The sequence below is a fragment of the Procambarus clarkii genome, chromosome 49 (genome assembly GCF_040958095.1).
Source record: "Procambarus clarkii isolate CNS0578487 chromosome 49, FALCON_Pclarkii_2.0, whole genome shotgun sequence".
Lineage (NCBI taxonomy): Eukaryota > Metazoa > Arthropoda > Malacostraca > Decapoda > Cambaridae > Procambarus > Procambarus clarkii.
The window spans coordinates 37,439,654-37,457,876 of record NC_091198.1 but is presented as its reverse complement, the minus strand read 5'-3'; the positions used below and the strand labels follow the sequence as shown (position 1 = coordinate 37,457,876).

At 51.3% G+C, this 18,223-nt stretch overlaps 1 protein-coding gene across 1 annotated transcript in view; it reads left to right on the top strand.

Moving 5' to 3' along the window:
- Window positions 1-15,715, top strand: part of LOC138351482 (uncharacterized) — a 48,454-nt gene extending 32,739 nt beyond the window's left edge. The window contains exons 2-4 of the mRNA XM_069303312.1: window positions 9,473-12,612; window positions 14,694-15,049; window positions 15,656-15,715. Of these exons, the coding sequence (XP_069159413.1) occupies window positions 9,966-12,612; window positions 14,694-15,049; window positions 15,656-15,715 (3,063 nt within the window). The 5' untranslated portion in view covers window positions 9,473-9,965. The remainder of the gene's footprint in view (window positions 1-9,472; window positions 12,613-14,693; window positions 15,050-15,655) is intronic.
- The last annotated feature ends 2,508 nt before the right edge of the window (window positions 15,716-18,223 follow it).

Sequence of the window (18,223 nt, the reverse complement as noted above, 5' to 3'; positions counted from 1 at the left end):
CGGCCCTTTATGTGCCTCTAGGCAGCCCTTTATGTGCCTCTAGGCGGCCCCTTTATGTACCTCCAGGCGGCTCCTTTATGTGCCTCTAGGCGGCCCTTTATGTGCCTCTTGGCGGCCCTTTATGTGCCTCTAAGCGGCCCTTTATGTGCCTCTAGGCGGCCCCTTTATGTGCCTCTAGGCGGCCCCTTAACGTGCCTCTAGGCGGCCCTTTATGTTCCTCTAGGTGGCACTTTAAGCACCTCTAAGCGGCCCATTTATGTACCTCTAGGTGGCCCCTTTATGCGCCTCTAGGCGGCCCCTTTATGTGCCTCTTGGCGGCCCATTATGTGCCTCTAGGCGGCCCCTTTATGTACTTACAGGCGGCCCTTTATGTGCCTCTAGGCGGCCCCTTTATGTAACTCTAGGCGGCCTCTTTATGTGCCTCTAGGCGGCCCCTTTATGTACCTTTAGGTGGCCCCTTTATGCACCTCTAGGCGGCTCTTTTATTCGCCTCTAGGCGGCCCCTTTATGTGCCGTTTGGCGGCCCATTATGTGCCTCTAGGCGGCCTTTTTATGTGCTTCTAGGCGGCCCTTTATGCGCCTCTAGGCGGCCCTCTATGCACTTCTAGGCGGCCCTTTATGTGCCTCTAGGCGGCCCCTTTATGTGCCTCTAGGCGGCCCTTTATGTGCCTCTAGACGGCTCCTTTATGTGCTTCTAGGCGGGCCTTTATGTGTCTCTAGACGGCTCCTTTATGTGCTTCTAGGCGGCCCTTTATGTACCTCTAGGCGGGCCTTTATGTACCTCTAGGCGGCCCCTTTATGTACCTCTAGGCGGCCCCTTTATGTACCTCTAGGCGGCACCTTGATGCGCCTCTAGGCGGCTCCTTTATGTGCCTCTAGGCGGCCCTCTATGCACTTCTAGGCGGCCCTTTATGTGCCTCTAGGCGGCCCCTTTATGTGCCTCTAGGCGGCCCTTTATGTGCCTCTAGACGGCTCCTTTATGTGCTTCTAGGCGGGCCTTTATGTGTCTCTAGACGGCTCCTTTATGTGCTTCTAGGCGGTCCTTTATGTACCTCTAGGCGGGCCTTTATGTACCTCTCGGCGGCCCCTTTATGTACCTCTAGGCGGCCCCTTTATGTACCTCTAGGCGGCACCTTGATGCGCCTCTAGGCGGCTCCTTTATGTGCCTCTAGGCGGCCCTTTATGTGCTTCTAGGCGGCCCTTTATGTGCCTCTAGGCGGCCCTTTATGTGCCTCTGGGCGGCCCTTTATGTGCCTCTAGGCGGCCCTTTATGTACCTCTAGGCGACCCATTATGTACCTCTAGGCGGCCCTTTTATGTGCCTCTAGGCGGCCCCTTTATGTGCCTCTAGGCGGCCCATTTATGTGCCTCTAGGCGGCCCCTTTATGTGCCTCTAGGCGGCCCCTTTATGTACCTACAAGCGACCCATTATGTTCCTCTAGGCGGCTCTTTATGTGCCTCTGTCTGTCCCCTTTATGTGCCTCTAGGCGGCCCCTTTATGCGCCTCTAGGCGGCCCCCTTTATGCGCCTCTAGGCGGCCCTTTATGCACCTTTAAGCGGCCCATTTATGTACCTCTAGGCGGCCCTTTATGTGCCTCTAGGCGGCTCTTTATGTGCCTCTAGGCGGTCCTTTATGTGCCTCTAGGCGGCCCTTTATGTGCCTCTAGGTGGTCCCTTTATGTGCCTCTAGGCGGCCCTTTATGTGCCTCTAGGCGGTCTCTTTATGTGCCTCTAGGCGGCCCATTATGTGCCTCTAGGCGGCCCTTTATGTGCCTCTAGGCGGCCCTTTATGTACCTCTAGGCGGCCCTTTATGTGCCTCTAGGCGGCCCCTTAATGTCCCTCTAGGCGGCCCTTTATGTGCCTCTATTCGGCCCTTTATGTACCTCTAGGCGGCCCCTAATTGTGCCTCTAGGCGGCCCTTTATGTGCCTCTATTCGGCCCTTTATGTACCTCTAGGCGGCCCCTATATGCGCCTCTAGGCGGCCCTTTATGCACCTTTAAGCGGCCCATTTATGTTCCTCTAGGCGGCCCTTTATGCACCTCTAGGCGGTCCTTTATGTGCCTCTATTCGGCCCTTCATGTACCTCTAGGCGGCCCCTATATGTGCCTCTAGGCGGCTCCTTTATGTGCCTCTATTCGGCCCTTTATGTGCCTCTAGGCGGCTCCTTTACGTACCTCTAGGCGGCCCCTATATGTGCCTCTAGGCGGTTCCTTTATGTGCCTCTAGGCGGCTCCTTTATGTGCCTCTATTCGGCCCTTTATGTGCCTCTAGGCGGCTCCTTTATGTACCTCTAGGCCGCCCTTTATGCACCTCTAGGAGGCTCCTTTATGTGCCTCTAGGCGGCCCCTTTATGCGCCTCTAGGCGGCCCTTTATGTGCCTCTAGGCAGCCCTTTATGTGCCTCTAGGAGGCCCCTTTATGTGCCTTTAGGCGGGTCCTTTATGCGCCTCTAGGCGGCCCTTTATTAGCCTCTAGGCAGCCCTTTATGTGCCTCTAGGCGGCTCCTCTAGGCGGCCCTTTATGAGCCTCTAGGCAGCCCTTTATGTGCCTCTAGGCGGCTCCTCTAGGCCGCCCTTTATGCACCTCTAGGAGGCTCCTTTATGTGCCTCTAGGCGGCCCCTTTATGCGCCTCTAGGCGGCCCTTTATGAGCCTCTAGGCAGCCCTTTATTTGCCTCTAGGCGGCTCCTTTATGTGACTTTAGGCGGTTCCTTTATGTGCCTCTAGGCGGCTCCTTTATGTGCCTATAGGCGGCCCCTTTATGTTCCTCTAGGCGGCCCCTTTATGTGCCTCTAGGCGGCCCCTTTATGTGCCTCAAGGCGGCTCCTTTATGCACCACTAGGTGGCCCTTTATGAACCTCTAGGCGGCTCTTTTATGTAACTCTAGGCGGTTCCTTTATGTGCCTCTAGGCGGCCCTTTATGTGCCTCTAGGCGGCCCCTGTATGTGCCTCTAGGCGGCACCTTTATGTAACTCTAGGCGGCCCCTTTATGTGTCTCTAGGCGGCCCCTTTATGTGCCTCTAGGCGGCCCCTTTATGTGCCTCAAGGCGGCTCCTTTATGCACCACTAGGTGGCCCTTTATGAACCTCTAGGCGGCTCTTTTATGTAACTCTAGGCGGCTCCTTTATGTGCCTCTAGGCGGCCCTTTATGTGCCTCTAGGCGGCCCCTGTATGTGCCTCTTGGCGGCACCTTTATGTACCTCTAGGCGGCCCCTTTATGTACCTCTAGGCGGCTCCGTAATGTGCCTCTAGGCGGCTTTTTATGTACCTCTAGGCGGCCCATTTATGCACCTCTAGGCGGCCCATTTATGCACCTCTAGTCGGCCCTTTATGTGCCTCTAGGCGACCCCTTTATGTGCCTCTAGGTGGCCCCTTTATATGCCTCTAGGCGGCCCCTTTATGTGACTCTAGGCGGCCCTTTATGTGCCTCTAGGCGGCCCTTTATGTGCCTCTAGGCGACCCTTTATGTGCCTCTAGGCGGCCCTTTATGTGCCTCTAGGCGGCCCTTTATGTGCCTCTAAGCGGCCCTTTATGTGCCTCTAGGCGGCCCCTTTATGTACCTCTAGGCGGCCCATTTATGCACCTCTAGGCGGCCCCTTTATGCACCTCTAGTCGGCCCTTTATGTGCCTCCAGGCGACCCCTTTATGTACCTCTAGGCGGCCCCTTTATGCACCTCTAGGCGGCCCTTTATGTGCCTCTAGGTGCTCCTTTTATGCACCTCTAGGCGGCCCTTTATGTGCCTCTAGGCGGCCCCTTTATGTGCCTCTAGGCGGCCCCTTTATGTACCTCCAGGCGGCTCCTTTATGTGCCTCTAGGCGGCCCTTTATGTGCCTCTAGGCGGCCCTTTATGTGCCTCTAGGCGGCCCCTTTATGTACCTCCAGGCGGCTCCTTTATGTGCCTCTAGGCGGCCCTTTATGTGCCTCTAGGCGGCCCTTTATGTGCCTCTAAGCGGCCCTTTATGTGCCTCTAGGCGGCCCCTTTATGTGCCTCTAGGCGGCCCCTTAACGTGCCTCTAGGCGGCCCTTTGTGTTCCTCTAGGTGGCACTTTAAGCACCTCTAAGCGGCCCATTTATGTACCTCTAGGTGGCCCCTTTATGCGCCTCTAGGCGGCCCCTTTATGTGCCTCTTGGCGGCCCATTATGTGCCTCTAGGCGGCCCCTTTATGTACTTACAGGCGGCCCTTTATGTGCCTCTAGGCGGCCCCTTTATGTAACTCTAGGCGGCCTCTTTATGTGCCTCTAGGCGGCCCCTTTATGTACCTTTAGGTGGCCCCTTTATGCACCTCTAGGCGGCTCTTTTATTCGCCTCTAGGCGGCCCCTTTATGTGCCGTTTGGCGGCCCATTATGTGCCTCTAGGCGGCCCTTTTATGTGCTTCTAGGCGGCCCTTTATGCGCCTCTAGGCGGCCCATTTATGTGCTTCTAGGCGGCTCCTTTATGTGCCTCTAGGCGGCCCTCTATGCACTTCTAGGCGGCCCTTTATGTGCCTCTAGGCGGCCCCTTTATGTGCCTCTAGGCGGCCCTTTATGTGCCTCTAGACGGCTCCTTTATGTGCTTCTAGGCGGGCCTTTATGTGTCTCTAGACGGCTCCTTTATGTGCTTCTAGGCGGCCCTTTATGTACCTCTAGGCGGGCCTTTATGTACCTCTAGGCGGCCCCTTTATGTACCTCTAGGCGGCCCCTTTATGTACCTCTAGGCGGCACCTTGATGCGCCTCTAGGCGGCTCCTTTATGTGCCTCTAGGCGGCCCTTTATGTGCTTCTAGGCGGCCCTTTATGTGCCTCTAGGCGGCCCTTTATGTGCCTCTGGGCGGCCCTTTATGTGCCTCTAGGCGGCCCTTTATGTACCTCTAGGCGGGCCTTTATGTACCTCTAGGCGGCCCCTTTATGTACCTCTAGGCAGCCCCTTTATGTACCTCTAGGCGGCACCTTGATGCGCCTCTAGGCGGCTCCTTAATGTGCCTCTAGGCGGCCCTTTATGTGCTTCTAGGCGGCCCTTTATGTGCCTCTAGGCGGCGCTTTATGTGCCTCTAGGCGGCCCTTTATGTGCCTCTAGGCGGCCCTTTATGTACCTCTAGGCGGCCCTTTATGTACCTATAGGCGGCTCCATTATGTGCTTCTAGGCGGCCCTTTATGTGCTTCTAAGCGGCCCTTTATGTGTCTCTTGGCGGCCCTTTATGTGCCTCTAGGCGGCACCTTGATGCGCCTCTAGGGGGCTCCATTATGTACCTCTAGGCGGGCCTTTATGTACCTCTAGGCGGCCCTTTATGTGCCTCTAGGCGGCTCCATTATGTGCTTCTAGGCGGCCCCTTATGCACCTCTAGGCGGCCCTTTATGTGCCTCTAGGGGGCTCCTTTATGTGCCTCTAGGCGGCTCCATTATGTACCTCTAGGCGGCCCTATATGTGCCTCTAGGCGGCCCTTTATGTGCCTCTAGGCGGCCCTTTATGTGCCTCTTGGGGCTCCTTTATGTGCCTCTAGGCGGCCCTTTATGCGCCTCAAGGTGGCTCCTTTATATGCCTCTAGGCGGCCCTTTATGTGCCTCTAGGCGGCTCCTTTATGTACCTCTAGGCGGCCCTTTATGAGCCTCTAGGCGGCCCCTTTATGTACCTCTAGGCGGCTCCTTTATGTGCCTCTAGGCGGCTCTTTTATGAGCCTCTAGGCGGCTCCTTTTTGCGCCTCTAGGCGGCTCCTTTATGCGCCTCTTGGCGGCTCCTTTATGTACCGCCAGGCGGCTCCTTTATGTGCCTCTAGGCGGCCCTTTATGTGCCTCTAGGCGGCCCTTTATGTGCCTCTAGGCGGCATCTTTACATGCCTCTAGGCGGCTTGTTTATGGGATTTTAGGGGGCTATTCTAGGAGCCTCTTGGCGGCCATTTTATTTGCGTCTTGGTGGCCATTTTATGTGCTTTAAGGCGGCCGCTTTATAGGCCTCTTGGTGGCTATTTAGGGGCTTCTAGACGTCCATTTTATGTGAATGTAGGCGGCCGTTCCATGGACCTTAAGGTGGCAATTTTATGTGCCTCTAGGCGGCCTCTTTATGTACCTCTAGGCGACCCATTATGTACCTCCAGGCGACCCATTATGTACCTCTAGGCGGCCCCTTTATGTGCCTCTAGGCGGCCCTTTTATGTGCCTCTAGGCGGCCCCTTTATGTACCTACAAGCGACCCATTATGTTCCTCTAGGCGGCTCTTTATGTGCCTCAGTCTGTCCCCTTTATGTGCCTCAAGGCGGCCCCTTTATGCGCCTCTAGGCGGCCCCCTTTATGCGCCTCTAGGCGGCCATTTTGTGTGCCTCTAGTCGGCCATTTTATGTGCCTCTAGGCGGCCCTTTATGCACCTACAGGCGTCCATTTTTTGTGCCTCTAGGCTGCCATTTTATGTGCCTCTAGGCGGCCCTTTATGCACCTATAGGCGTCCATTTTATGTGCCTCTAGACGGCCATTTTATGTGCCTCTAGGCGGCCATTTTATGTGCCTCTAGGCGGCCATTTTATGTGCCTCTAGGCGGCCATTTTATGTGCCTCTAGTCGGCCATTTTATGTGCCTCTAGGCGGCCCTTTATGCACCTATAGGCGTCCATTTTATGTGCCTCTAGGCGGCCATTTTATGTGCCTCTAGGCGGCCATTTTATGTGCCTCTAGGCGTCAATTGTATGTGCCTCTAGGAGTCAATTTTATGTGCCTTTAGGCGGCCATTTTATGTGCCTCTAGGCGGCCCTTTATGCACCTATAGGCGTCCATTTTATGTGCCTCTAGGCGGCCATTTTATGTGCCTCTAGGCGGCCATTTTATGTGCCTCTAGGCGTCAATTTTATGTGCCTCTAGGCGTCAATTTTATGTGCCTCTAGTCGGCCATTTTATGTGCCTCTAGGCGGCCATTTTATGTGCCTCTAGTCGGCCATTTTATGTGCCTCTAGTCGGCCCTTTATGCACCTATAGGCGTCCATTTTATGTGCCTCTAGGCGGCCCTTTATGTGCCTCTTGGGGCTCCTTTATGTGCCTCTTGGCGGTCCTTTATGCGCCTCAAGGTGGCTCCTTTATATGCCTCTAGGCGGCCCTTTATGTGCCTCTAGGCGGCTCCTTTATGTACCTCTAGGCGGCCCTTTATGAGCCTCTAGGCGGCCCCTTTATGTACCTCTAGGCGGCTCCTTTATGTGCCTCTAGGCGGCTCTTTTATGAGCCTCTAGGCGGCTCCTTTTTGCGCCTCTAGGCGGCTCCTTTATGCGCCTCTCGGCGGCTCCTTTATGTACCGCCAGGCGGCTCCTTTATGTGCCTCTAGGCGGCCCTTTATGTGCCTCTAGGCGGCCCTTTATGTGCCTCTAGGCGGCATCTTTACATGCCTCTAGGCGGCTTGTTTATGGGATTTTAGGGGGCTATTCTAGGAGCCTCTTGGCGGCCATTTTATTTGCGTCTTGGTGGCCATTTTATGTGCTTTAAGGCGGCCGCTTTATAGGCCTCTTGGTGGCTATTTAGGGGCTTCTAGACGTCCATTTTATGTGAATGTAGGCGGCCGTTCCATGGACCTTAAGGTGGCAATTTTATGTGCCTCTAGGCGGCCTCTTTATGTACCTCTAGGCGACCCATTATGTACCTCCAGGCGACCCATTATGTACCTCTAGGCGGCCCCTTTATGTGCCTCTAGGCGGCCCTTTTATGTGCCTCTAGGCGGCCCCTTTATGTACCTACAAGCGACCCATTATGTTCCTCTAGGCGGCTCTTTATGTGCCTCAGTCTGTCCCCTTTATGTGCCTCAAGGCGGCCCCTTTATGCGCCTCTAGGCGGCCCCCTTTATGCGCCTCTAGGCGGCCATTTTGTGTGCCTCTAGTCGGCCATTTTATGTGCATCTAGGCGGCCCTTTATGCACCTATAGGCGTCCATTTTTTGTGCCTCTAGGCGGCCATTTTATGTGCCTCTAGGCGGCCCTTTATGCACCTATAGGCGTCCATTTTATGTGCCTCTAGACGGCCATTTTATGTGCCTCTAGGCGGCCCTTTATGCACCTCTAGGCGGCCCTTTATGTGCCTCTAGGCGGCCCTTTATGTGCCTCTAGGCGGCCATTTTATGTGCCTCTAGGCGGCCCTTTATGCACCTATAGGCGTCCATTTTATGTGCCTCTAGACGGCCATTTTATGTGCCTCTAGGCGGCCCTTTATGCACCTCTAGGCGGCCCCTTTATGTGCCTCTAGGCGGCCATTTTGTGTGCCTCTAGGCGGCCATTTTATGTGCCTCTAGGCGGCCATTTTATGTGCCTCTAGGCGGCCATTTTATGTGCCTCTAGGCGGCCATTTTATGTGCCTCTAGGCGGCCATTTTATGTGCCTCTAGGCGGCCCTTTATGCACCTCTAGGCGGCCCCTTTATGTGCCTCTAGGCGGCCATTTTATGTGCCTCTAGGCGGCCATTTTATGTTCCTCTAGGCGGCCCTTTATGTGCCTCCTGGCGGCCATTTTATGTGCCTCTAGGCGGCCATTTTATGTGCCTCTAGGCGGCCATTTTATGTGCCTCTAGGCGGCCATTTTATATGATGAGCCTCTACGCGGCCCTCCATCATTGCTCCTATAAGAGACTCTCAGGGGACGGAAGTTTACTTGTAGTAAACTCCATGTAAGTTGTTAACATTATACTGTGAATATTGTCCACAAGAGAGCGGAGGGGGAGAGGGCGATCTACACAGAAGCTCAGATGGGAACCCTTGCAAAAAAATAAATAAATAATTCAAAGCCTAATTAATATGATATAGCAAAGTTCGTGGTAAGGGGGTAGCTTTGGTACTCTTTAAAGTTGTACTCCCTACATATATGCCATTCCCTGTTGGGCACATACCCAGCAGGAATTACTGTTAGAAATTAGGTGAGGCTAGCTCCCTGAGTAGGGTCTTCTAGCTCGCATAGACAGAGAAGCAGACATTATTTTTATTGATACAGATTCGTCATTTCTTGTTCTATTTTGTGTTGATATAGTTAACAACTTATTATTACTACCTTCGATATAACTTTTCATCCTTTTGACAACATCAATAATATCAACTATACTTTCCGAAGAATGTGTAAACATTGCTTCCTTAATCTCTCTTAATAAGGGAGATTTCTAATTCCTGAGATCAACTTTGTCATTCTTCTCTTTACGGGTTCAAGTTAAATTATGTCCAGTATATTGTATGTTGACCAAACTGAACTGCATAATCTAAATAGGTCCTTACAAGAGCAAGATAAAGGCAGAGAATAACATTACTAAATGCTACACCGTATATTTCTGTGTGAGAAAATGAGCACCATTACTCTACCTAAACCAGAAGCCAACACCACAATGATCACAGGAGTTAGGTCAAAATATTGACAAGTTTTAAGTTATAAAATATATAAAAAAATTCAGGAGGCAGACTTTGGAACTTTATTTGTTTTAGTGATCTCAAAAATGTATTTCTGACCCAATGTTTAACACTAACATCTTGTTTTAATAACGTTAAATTGTTCTTCCAGATGCCAGAATTCTGAAGAGTATAAAGACAGAAGAAATTAACTAGTTAAAGAACAAATTGAAAATAACAAATAAAGCTGGAACCGAATATTGCATTAACATGTGAACACATTTTGTAAAATTTGGTTTATTTGGAAATCACTTATATTTGTGGTCAATTAAGTGACTGTATTGTGGTTAATGCAGTCGGATCATCACCGATTAGATCCGAGTTTGATTCCCTGGCAGTGTGAGATGCTCAGCCTCCTGATACCTCTGTTCACCTAGCAGTAAACATTAACCTGGAAATTAGTCAACTGTTGAGGGATGCATCCTGAGGAAGGTCTGTCGTTGGCTTAGGAAGGCCTACACAAGCCTAACAAGCTGCCCGTCTCCGACAGTGAGAAACAATGTTATGTTTTTAAACATAATATAATAACAAAACCAGCGTGGGACATTTACTGCTTGTGTGAAACTTGACAACAGTTGTGTGAGGTGAGTATCATACGACCCAATATGGCGGCCTCGAGTCCTGTTATCCAACCGGAAGATGTGAACAGACTGCGGTATGGACTGGCTGTGACTAAGGCAGGACGAGACGCGCTAGCAAGTGTGTTTATGTGGTCGTACCGGGGCACCTTCCCAGTACTGACTTACCTCACTCAGGACTTGGGGTACACCAATGTTCAGTACAGGCGTGTCTTCAATGATCACCAGAGGGATAAACTCAAAGATTCCTCTGACGCTGCAACTTTTGACATCACCCTGTTGTATAAACTCCTGCAACATGTGTGTGGTCTGGCTATGAAGGATGACCCCACGTGGACCACTCCAAGACCTCTGGGACCATCACTTGAACACCTCATTTACAGCCTGAAGCAACACCGAAACACGTTGGCCCATGATAATGTGGGAATGTCAGAGCAAGATCTTACGTCAACACTGACGGAGCTCAGTGACTTATTGGCTAAGATGCTGGCTGAGGCCGGCGTCCGGTGTGGGATAAACAGCCAGGATGTGGACCACGTGACCAGAGATGTCACCAAGTATATTGGTGATCTGCTAGAGAAGGTCAGAGAGCCGCTGGATCCCTCAGATGTGGCGTACTTGCCTCAGCTCCGCCAGGAGATTAAGATGTTCAAAAGCCACATCACAGAAGAGGTTAAGCAGATGAGCAAGCAGGAGCTAACTGACGGGTATAAACTTCTGTACCAGATTGTTCCCGCACCCTGGCTCCTCCTCAACATTAACTACAACCCAAGTCTTGCTTTTACACGACTACGACTCCTTGAAGATCCTGTCATAGGGGCAAGACCCTCCCACGCTGCCAAGGGTCAGGATATAAACTTTGAAGACATCTTGAGCATGAGACGAGAGGACGGAAGAGTCCCTGAGTGTGTCCTCCTGACGGGGGAAGGTGGTATGGGCAAGACAACTTTACTCAAGCTCATCCTCGAGAAGTGGGTAGAGGACCCTGCTGCCATACGTCACCTGGGCACTGTGGACCTCGTTTTCTATGTACAGTGCAGGGACTCATATCTTAATACCTTCGATGGTCTCCTCCGCCAGTTGCTGCCTCAAACACTTCGTGATTCTGGTGCCGACTTCCAGCTGTTTAAGGAGATAATCTTGAGCTTAAATATATTAGTCCTGATTGACGGCTACGACGAGGTCAACGACCATTCAGGAAGGCTGGTGAAGGAGCTGTTGCACCTGCCTGGCAAGGATGTGAGGTTGGTGATAACCACACGGCCGGGGTGGGACCAACAACTGTCACAGCTCGTCCCACACACCAGACCTCGCTGCAACATCCTCGTCTTGGGCATCACTCCAGAACGTCGCGTGGAGTTCGCCGAGAGAACCATCAAGGTGCTGGTGGAGGAAGAGAGCCAACGGAGTGTCATCACAGGGAGGTTTACCCAGCGGCTGGAGCAGATGAGTCAGTTCCTGGGTGAGTACCTCAACACTCCACTCACCTTGACCTTGTTGGCGCTGCTGTGTGTCGAGGCTCCAGAAGAATTTAACAATCTCACCACAAACACTCAAGTCTACGAGAAGATTCATGACTTCATAACCAACAAATTAGTGTCCAGACTCACAGACAAACACGTGACCGAACCCAAAGGAAAATGTGACGAAAATGTGAAAAAGTTTTTGAGGTTCTTAGAAGAGATTAGTTTAAGAGGGATCCAGAGGCAGGAGTACGACCTTTGGCCGGAGACGGAAGCGGAGATTAGGGAGAAGTGTGACACTCTGGGACTGCCACAGGAGGAGGTCTTGTCCAACTATTTCACAAGAACCAGCTACCGTCGGGGCCTCAATGTGGTGTGGGTGTTTGGCTATTTTCACGCCAGGTACCAGGAGTATTGTGCCAGCAGGAGGCTGGTCGATCTCTTGTTGAGGGCTGAGCAAGGCCGAGGTGATCCAGCATCACACCGTGTATCAGGGGAAAGCTCTACAATCATTGACCTCTTGGTGGATGTTGTACGTAAGGAAAAACGCTCCTTGGGAGATCACCTGAGAGTGTCAAAGTTTGATATTAGCGTGCTACAAGAGTTTATTGAGCGCCCCAGATGGCAGAACATTTTAGTCAGCACTACCGGGGTGCTGTGTGCCCGGGGAGTAGAGCACAGGTTCATTACTCACATAATTGACCTGTGCGAGATGGTTACACTTGAGCCTGACGAGCTGTTGAAGCATGTAGCAGAGTCCCGCGGGAGTGAGCACGTCATCCAAGCCGTGTGTGAGAAGCTGCGTACAGAACAAGAGTGGTCAATACGGAGTGTTGACTCGTGGGTTGTCCTGCCGCTTGTTCTTAAGAAGGTGACACCTAAGAACATTTACCTAAACATAAAGGATACATCCCAACTAAAGCAGCACCTGTCTACACTGTCAGTGCTGGCAACAATGAAGGTAACCATATACCTAGATCTTGACTATAGTTTAGACAGCAAAGAGAGAAGTGATATAACAAAACAATGTTTGGAGAGGCTGACAGCCCCCGGCAGTAAGTGTACCTTAGAGGAGTTTAGTGGTGACTTGTCTGAGGCAGCCATACCCCTCCTGCCTCACACCCTCGAGAGCCTCCTCCTGCACCTCACACTACACCAACTGCCCGTCCTCATCCGTCACCTGCCTCACCTTCCTCACCTGCAGGATCTTGGTAAATATTCATATTTTCCACCATAATTTTTAGGGTTATTTATTAATACCAAAATTACGCAAAGGGCTTCATTCGTCATGTTTAATATAGTAATTCAGATTTACATTGTTTACATATATGTTTACAACCTTATAGACGAAAGATTCCTTATATTGTTTACAAACATAATCACCTTAAGGGAGACAAACACCTGATATTGTTTACAAATATATTCATCTTATGGACGACAAACACCTGATATTGTTTACAAATATAGTCACCTTAAGAGCGACAAACACCTGATATTGTTTACAAATATAGTCACCTTAAGGGCGACAAACACCTGATATTGTTTACAAATATAGTCACCTTAAGAGCGACAAACACCTGATATTGTTTACAAATATAGTCACCTTAAGGGCGACAAACACCTGATATTGTTTACAAATATAGTCACCTTAAGAGCGACAAACACCTGATATTGTTTACAAATATAGTCACCTTAAGGGCGACAAACACCTTATATTGTTTACAAATATAGTCACCTTAAGGGCGACAAACACCTGATATTGTTTACAAATATAGTCACCTTAAGAGCGACAAACACCTTATATTGTTTACAAATATAGTCACCTTAAGGGTGACAAACACCTTATATTGTTTACAAATATAGTCACCTTAAGGGAGACAAACACCTTACATTGTTTACAAATATAGTCACCTTAAGGGTGACAAACACCTTACATTGTTTACAATTATAGTCACCCTATGGGTGACAAACCTTCTACTTTGATTACAAATATAGACTTATTAAGGGCGACTACTCCATGAATAATAAATTTTCGAAACATTCCGCTGCTGTATATATTCTTGTGCATAAATAATTTCATGAAGTATTTAGCGACGCCATACTTTTGGTTCAGATGACTTACCACTTTGACTTTGACTCGTGGTACAGATCTCCTTTCACTGTGACCTAATTCCTGTTCAGGATGACCTTTCACTGTGACCTAATTCCTGTTCAAGATGACCTTTCACTGTGACCTAATTCCTGTTCAAGATGACCTTTTACTGTGACCTTGTTCCTGTTCAAGATGACCTTTCACTGTGACCTAATTCCTGTTTAAGAGGACCTTTCACTGTGACCTAATTCCTGTTCAAGATGACCTTTCACTGTGACCTAATTCCTTTTCAGGTTGACCTTTCACTGTGACCTTGATCCTTGGTTAATTAGACCTTCCGTAACTTTGATCCTTAATTCAGGTGACCCATCTATCCCTGTGACCTTGATACTTGGTCCAGATGACCTTTCACTGTGACCCTGACTTAGTTTATATGACCTTCTAATGAGACCTTGACCATTGATAAAGATGACCATGACCATGACTGTGACCTTCACCATGATACAGATGACCTTGACTGTGACCTTGACCATTGATACAGATGATCTTGACTGTGACCTTGACCATGATACAGATGACCTTGACTGTGACCTTGACAATTGATACAGATTACATTGACTGTGACCTTGTCAATTGATACAGATTACATTGACTGTGACCTTGACAATTGATACAGATTACCTTGACCATTGATACAGATGACCTTGAATGTGACCTTGACCATTGATACAGATGACCTTGACTGTGACCTTGACCATTGATACAGATGACCTTGACCATTGATGCGGATGACCTTGACCATTGATACAGATGACCTTGACCATTGATACAGATGACCTTGACTGTGACCTTGACCATTGATACAGATGACCTTGACCATTGATGCGGATGACCTTGACCATTGATACAGATGACCTTGACCATTGATACAGATGACCTTGACCATTGATACAGATGACCTTGACTGTGACCTTGACCATTGATACAGATGACCTTGACCATTGTTACCGATGACCTTGACCGTGGCTTTTAAAAGCTATTAATACATAGTTTAGATGCTATTAATACTGTCCAAAATACGGACTTGTCATCAGGTAATAAACCCAGCAGTAAGGTGAGTGGATGGCTCAGTATGTCTTCTTGTTATATCTTAGAACATACCAGTAACGACCGTGACTGTATCTCAGTGTATGTCTTCAGGCATTGACCTGGACGTCAGGGGCTACGTGGTCCCGGACACCCTGGACGCCACGGGCTACGTGGACCCGGACACCCTGGACGCCACGGGCTACGTGGACCCTGACACCCTGGACGACACGGGCTACGTGGACCCGGGCACCCTGGACGCCACGGGCTACGTGGACCCTGACACCCTGGACGACACGGGCTACGTGCACCCGGACACCCTGGACGCCACGGGCTACGTGGACCCGGACACCCTGGACGCCACGGGCTACGTGGACCCGGACACCCTGGACGACACGGGCTACGTGCACCCGGACACCCTGGACGCCACGGGCTACGTGGACCCGGACACCCTGGACGCCACGGGCTACGTGGACCCGGACACCCTGGACGACACGAGCTACGTGGACCCGGACACCCTGGACGCCACGGGCTACGTGGACCCGGACACCCTGGACGCCACGGGCTACGTGGACCCGGACACCCTGGACGCCACGGGCTACGTGGACCCGGACACCCTGGACGCCACGGGCTACGTGGACCCGGACACCCTGGACGCCACGGGCTACGTGGACCCGGACACCCTGGACGCCACGGGCTACGTGGACCCGGACACCCTGGACGCCACGGGCTACGTGGACCCGGACACCCTGGACGCCACGGGCTACGTGGACCCGGACACCCTGGACGCCACGGGCTACGTGGACCCGGACACCCTGGACGCCACGGGCTACGTGGACCCGGACACCCTGGACACTCTGCCGTACCAGGGAAGGGAGCTCCGCCTGATCATCAGGTGGGAGCGTCTCACTGATGACGACCCCGCCATAGACTGGTGCTGCCACCTGGCGGCTCAGCTGTGTCCTCCCTCAAGAGGAGGGTATAGTCTCTTGCACTTCCCTAACACGCGTCTCACCTGTACGTATTGACGACATTTTAACACGTGAATATCTGTAACTCAGTTGTTTAATTCACAGTGCTTCCAGTGGTTTCAAAAATATTTTTACATTAAAAGTCATGAATTAGAGAACTTATAATGCTTCTTGAGTAACTTTGAGCACCGTTTAGCGACCAAGAATATTCATTAAGCAAGCTTCACTGCTTATAAGATAACACTGATCAATATTTAGCCCAACATTGTCTTGCTTAATACAAGCTAGATTTACTTGATATAAGTTTTCTTTGGCATGAGTGTGTGACATAGACAGGTGTGGGTGGGGAGAGTAGCCAGGTGTGGGCTTTAGTGTTCCCTCTCATGTGCAGGTGTGGGTCGGGAGAGTAGCCAGGTGTGGGCTTTAGTGTTCCCTCTCACGTGCAGGTGTGGGTCGGAAGAGTAGCCAGGTGTGGGCTTCCGTGTTCCCTCTCATGTGCAAGTGTGGGGTGGAGAGTTACCAGGTGTGGGCTTCCGTGTTCCCTCTCATCTACAGGTGTGGGGTGGAGAGTAGCCAGGTGTGGGCTTCCGTGTTCCCTCTCATGTGCAAGTGTGGGGTGGAGAGTAGCCAGGTGTGGGCTTCCGTGTTCCTTCCCATCTGCAGGTGTGGGTGAGGAGAGTAGCCAGGTGTGGTCTTCCGTGTTCCCTCTCATCTGAAGGTGTGGGTGGGGAGAGTAGCCAGGTGTGGGCTTCTGTGTTCCCTCTTATCTACAGGTGTGGGTCGGGAGAGTAGCCAGGTGTGACAACGTTTGTTTTCATGTATTAGCTACGTTATTGTGTGGTTGTAAATAAGTTGCCACAACTTACTGTACAACTTTGGCTAAACAATTTTGAGACCGTGTCGCAACCTTAAATGTTGCATAAAAATCGTTTTCCTGATTGATGGAATATATATAAAAAATGTAGAAATATATTAAAAATATATTTCTACATATACTAGAAATAAAACTGAAGCATAATAAAAGGTAGGTTAAAAATATTTTACTCATTACTTTCACTTAATGGAGAATCCATGGTAGTGGTGGTGGAATTGTTGCTGGGTTGTGGTTGGTGGCAGTGGTGGTAGGTTGTGATTGGTGGCAGTGGTGGGTGATGTTTATTGTTGGTGGTTGTGGTTGGTTCTAGTGGTGGTTAATAGTTGTAGTTGGTGGTGGTGGTGGTTGATTGCTGTGGTTAGTAATTGTGGTGGCTGATGGTTGTGATTAGTGATAGTGGTGGTTATTGTTAATGGTGGTGTAGGTTATGGTGGTTTATGGTATCTGGCTCTGCTCCACTATCCTCCTCCACCTCTGCACCACTACCCTCCTCCTCTGCACCACTACCCTCCTCCACCTCTGCACCACTACCCTCCTCCTCCTCTGCACCACTACCCTCCTAATCTGCACCATACCCTCCTCCTCTGCACCACTAACCTCCTCCTCCTCTGCACCACTACCCACCTCCTCCTCTGCACCACTACCCTCCTCCTCCTCTGCACCACTACCCTCCTCCTCCGCAGCACCACTACCCACCTCCTCTGAACCACTACCCTCCTCCTCTGCTCCACTACCCTACATCTCCTCTGCACCACTACCCTCCTCCTCCTTTGCACCACTACTCTCCTCCTCCTCTGCTCCACTACCCTCCTCCACCTCTGCACCACTACCCTCCTCCTCTGCTACCCTCCTCCTCTGCACCACTACCCTCCTAATCTGCACCATACCCTCCTCCTCTGCACCACTAACCTCCTGCTCCTCTGCACCACTACCCTCTTACTCTGCACCACTACGCTCCTCCACCTCTGCACAACTACCCTCCTCCTCCTCTGCACCACTACCCTCCTCCTCCTCTGCACCACTACCCTCATCCTCCTTTGAACCACTACCCTCCTCCTCCTCTGCACCACTACCCCCTCCTCTGCACCACTACCCTCCTCCTCTGCTCCACTACTCTCTTTCTCCTCTGCACCAACACTCTCATCCCCCTTTGAACCACTACCCTCCTCCTCCTCCTCTGCACCACTACCCTCCCTCTCCTCCTCTGCATAATTACCCTCCTCCTCTGCACCACTACCCTCCTCCTCTGCACCACTACCCTCCTCCTATACACCACTACCCTCCTCCTCCTCCTCTGCACCACTACCCTCCTCCTATTCTGCACCACTACCCTCCTCCTCTGCACCACTATCCTCCTCCTCAGCACCACTACCCTCCCCCTCTGCAACACTACCCTCCTCCTCCTGTGCACCACTACCATCCTCCTCTGCACCACTACCCTCTTCCTCCTCTGCACCACTACCCTCCTCCTCCTCTGCACCACTACCCTCCTCCTCTACACCACTACCCTCCTCCTCTGCACCACTACCCTCCTGCTCTGCACCACTACCTTCCTCCTCCTCTGCACCACTACCCTCCTCCTCCTCTGCACCAAACCCTCCTCCTCCTCTGCACCACTACCCTCCTCCTCCTCAGCACCACTACCCTCCCCCTCCTCTGCACCACAACTCTCCTCCTCCTCTTTTACACCACTACTCTCCTCATCCTCATGCACCACTACCCTTCTTCTTTGCTCCACTACCCCTCCACCTCCTCTGCACCACTACCCTTTCATCTGCACCACTACCCTCCTCCTCCTC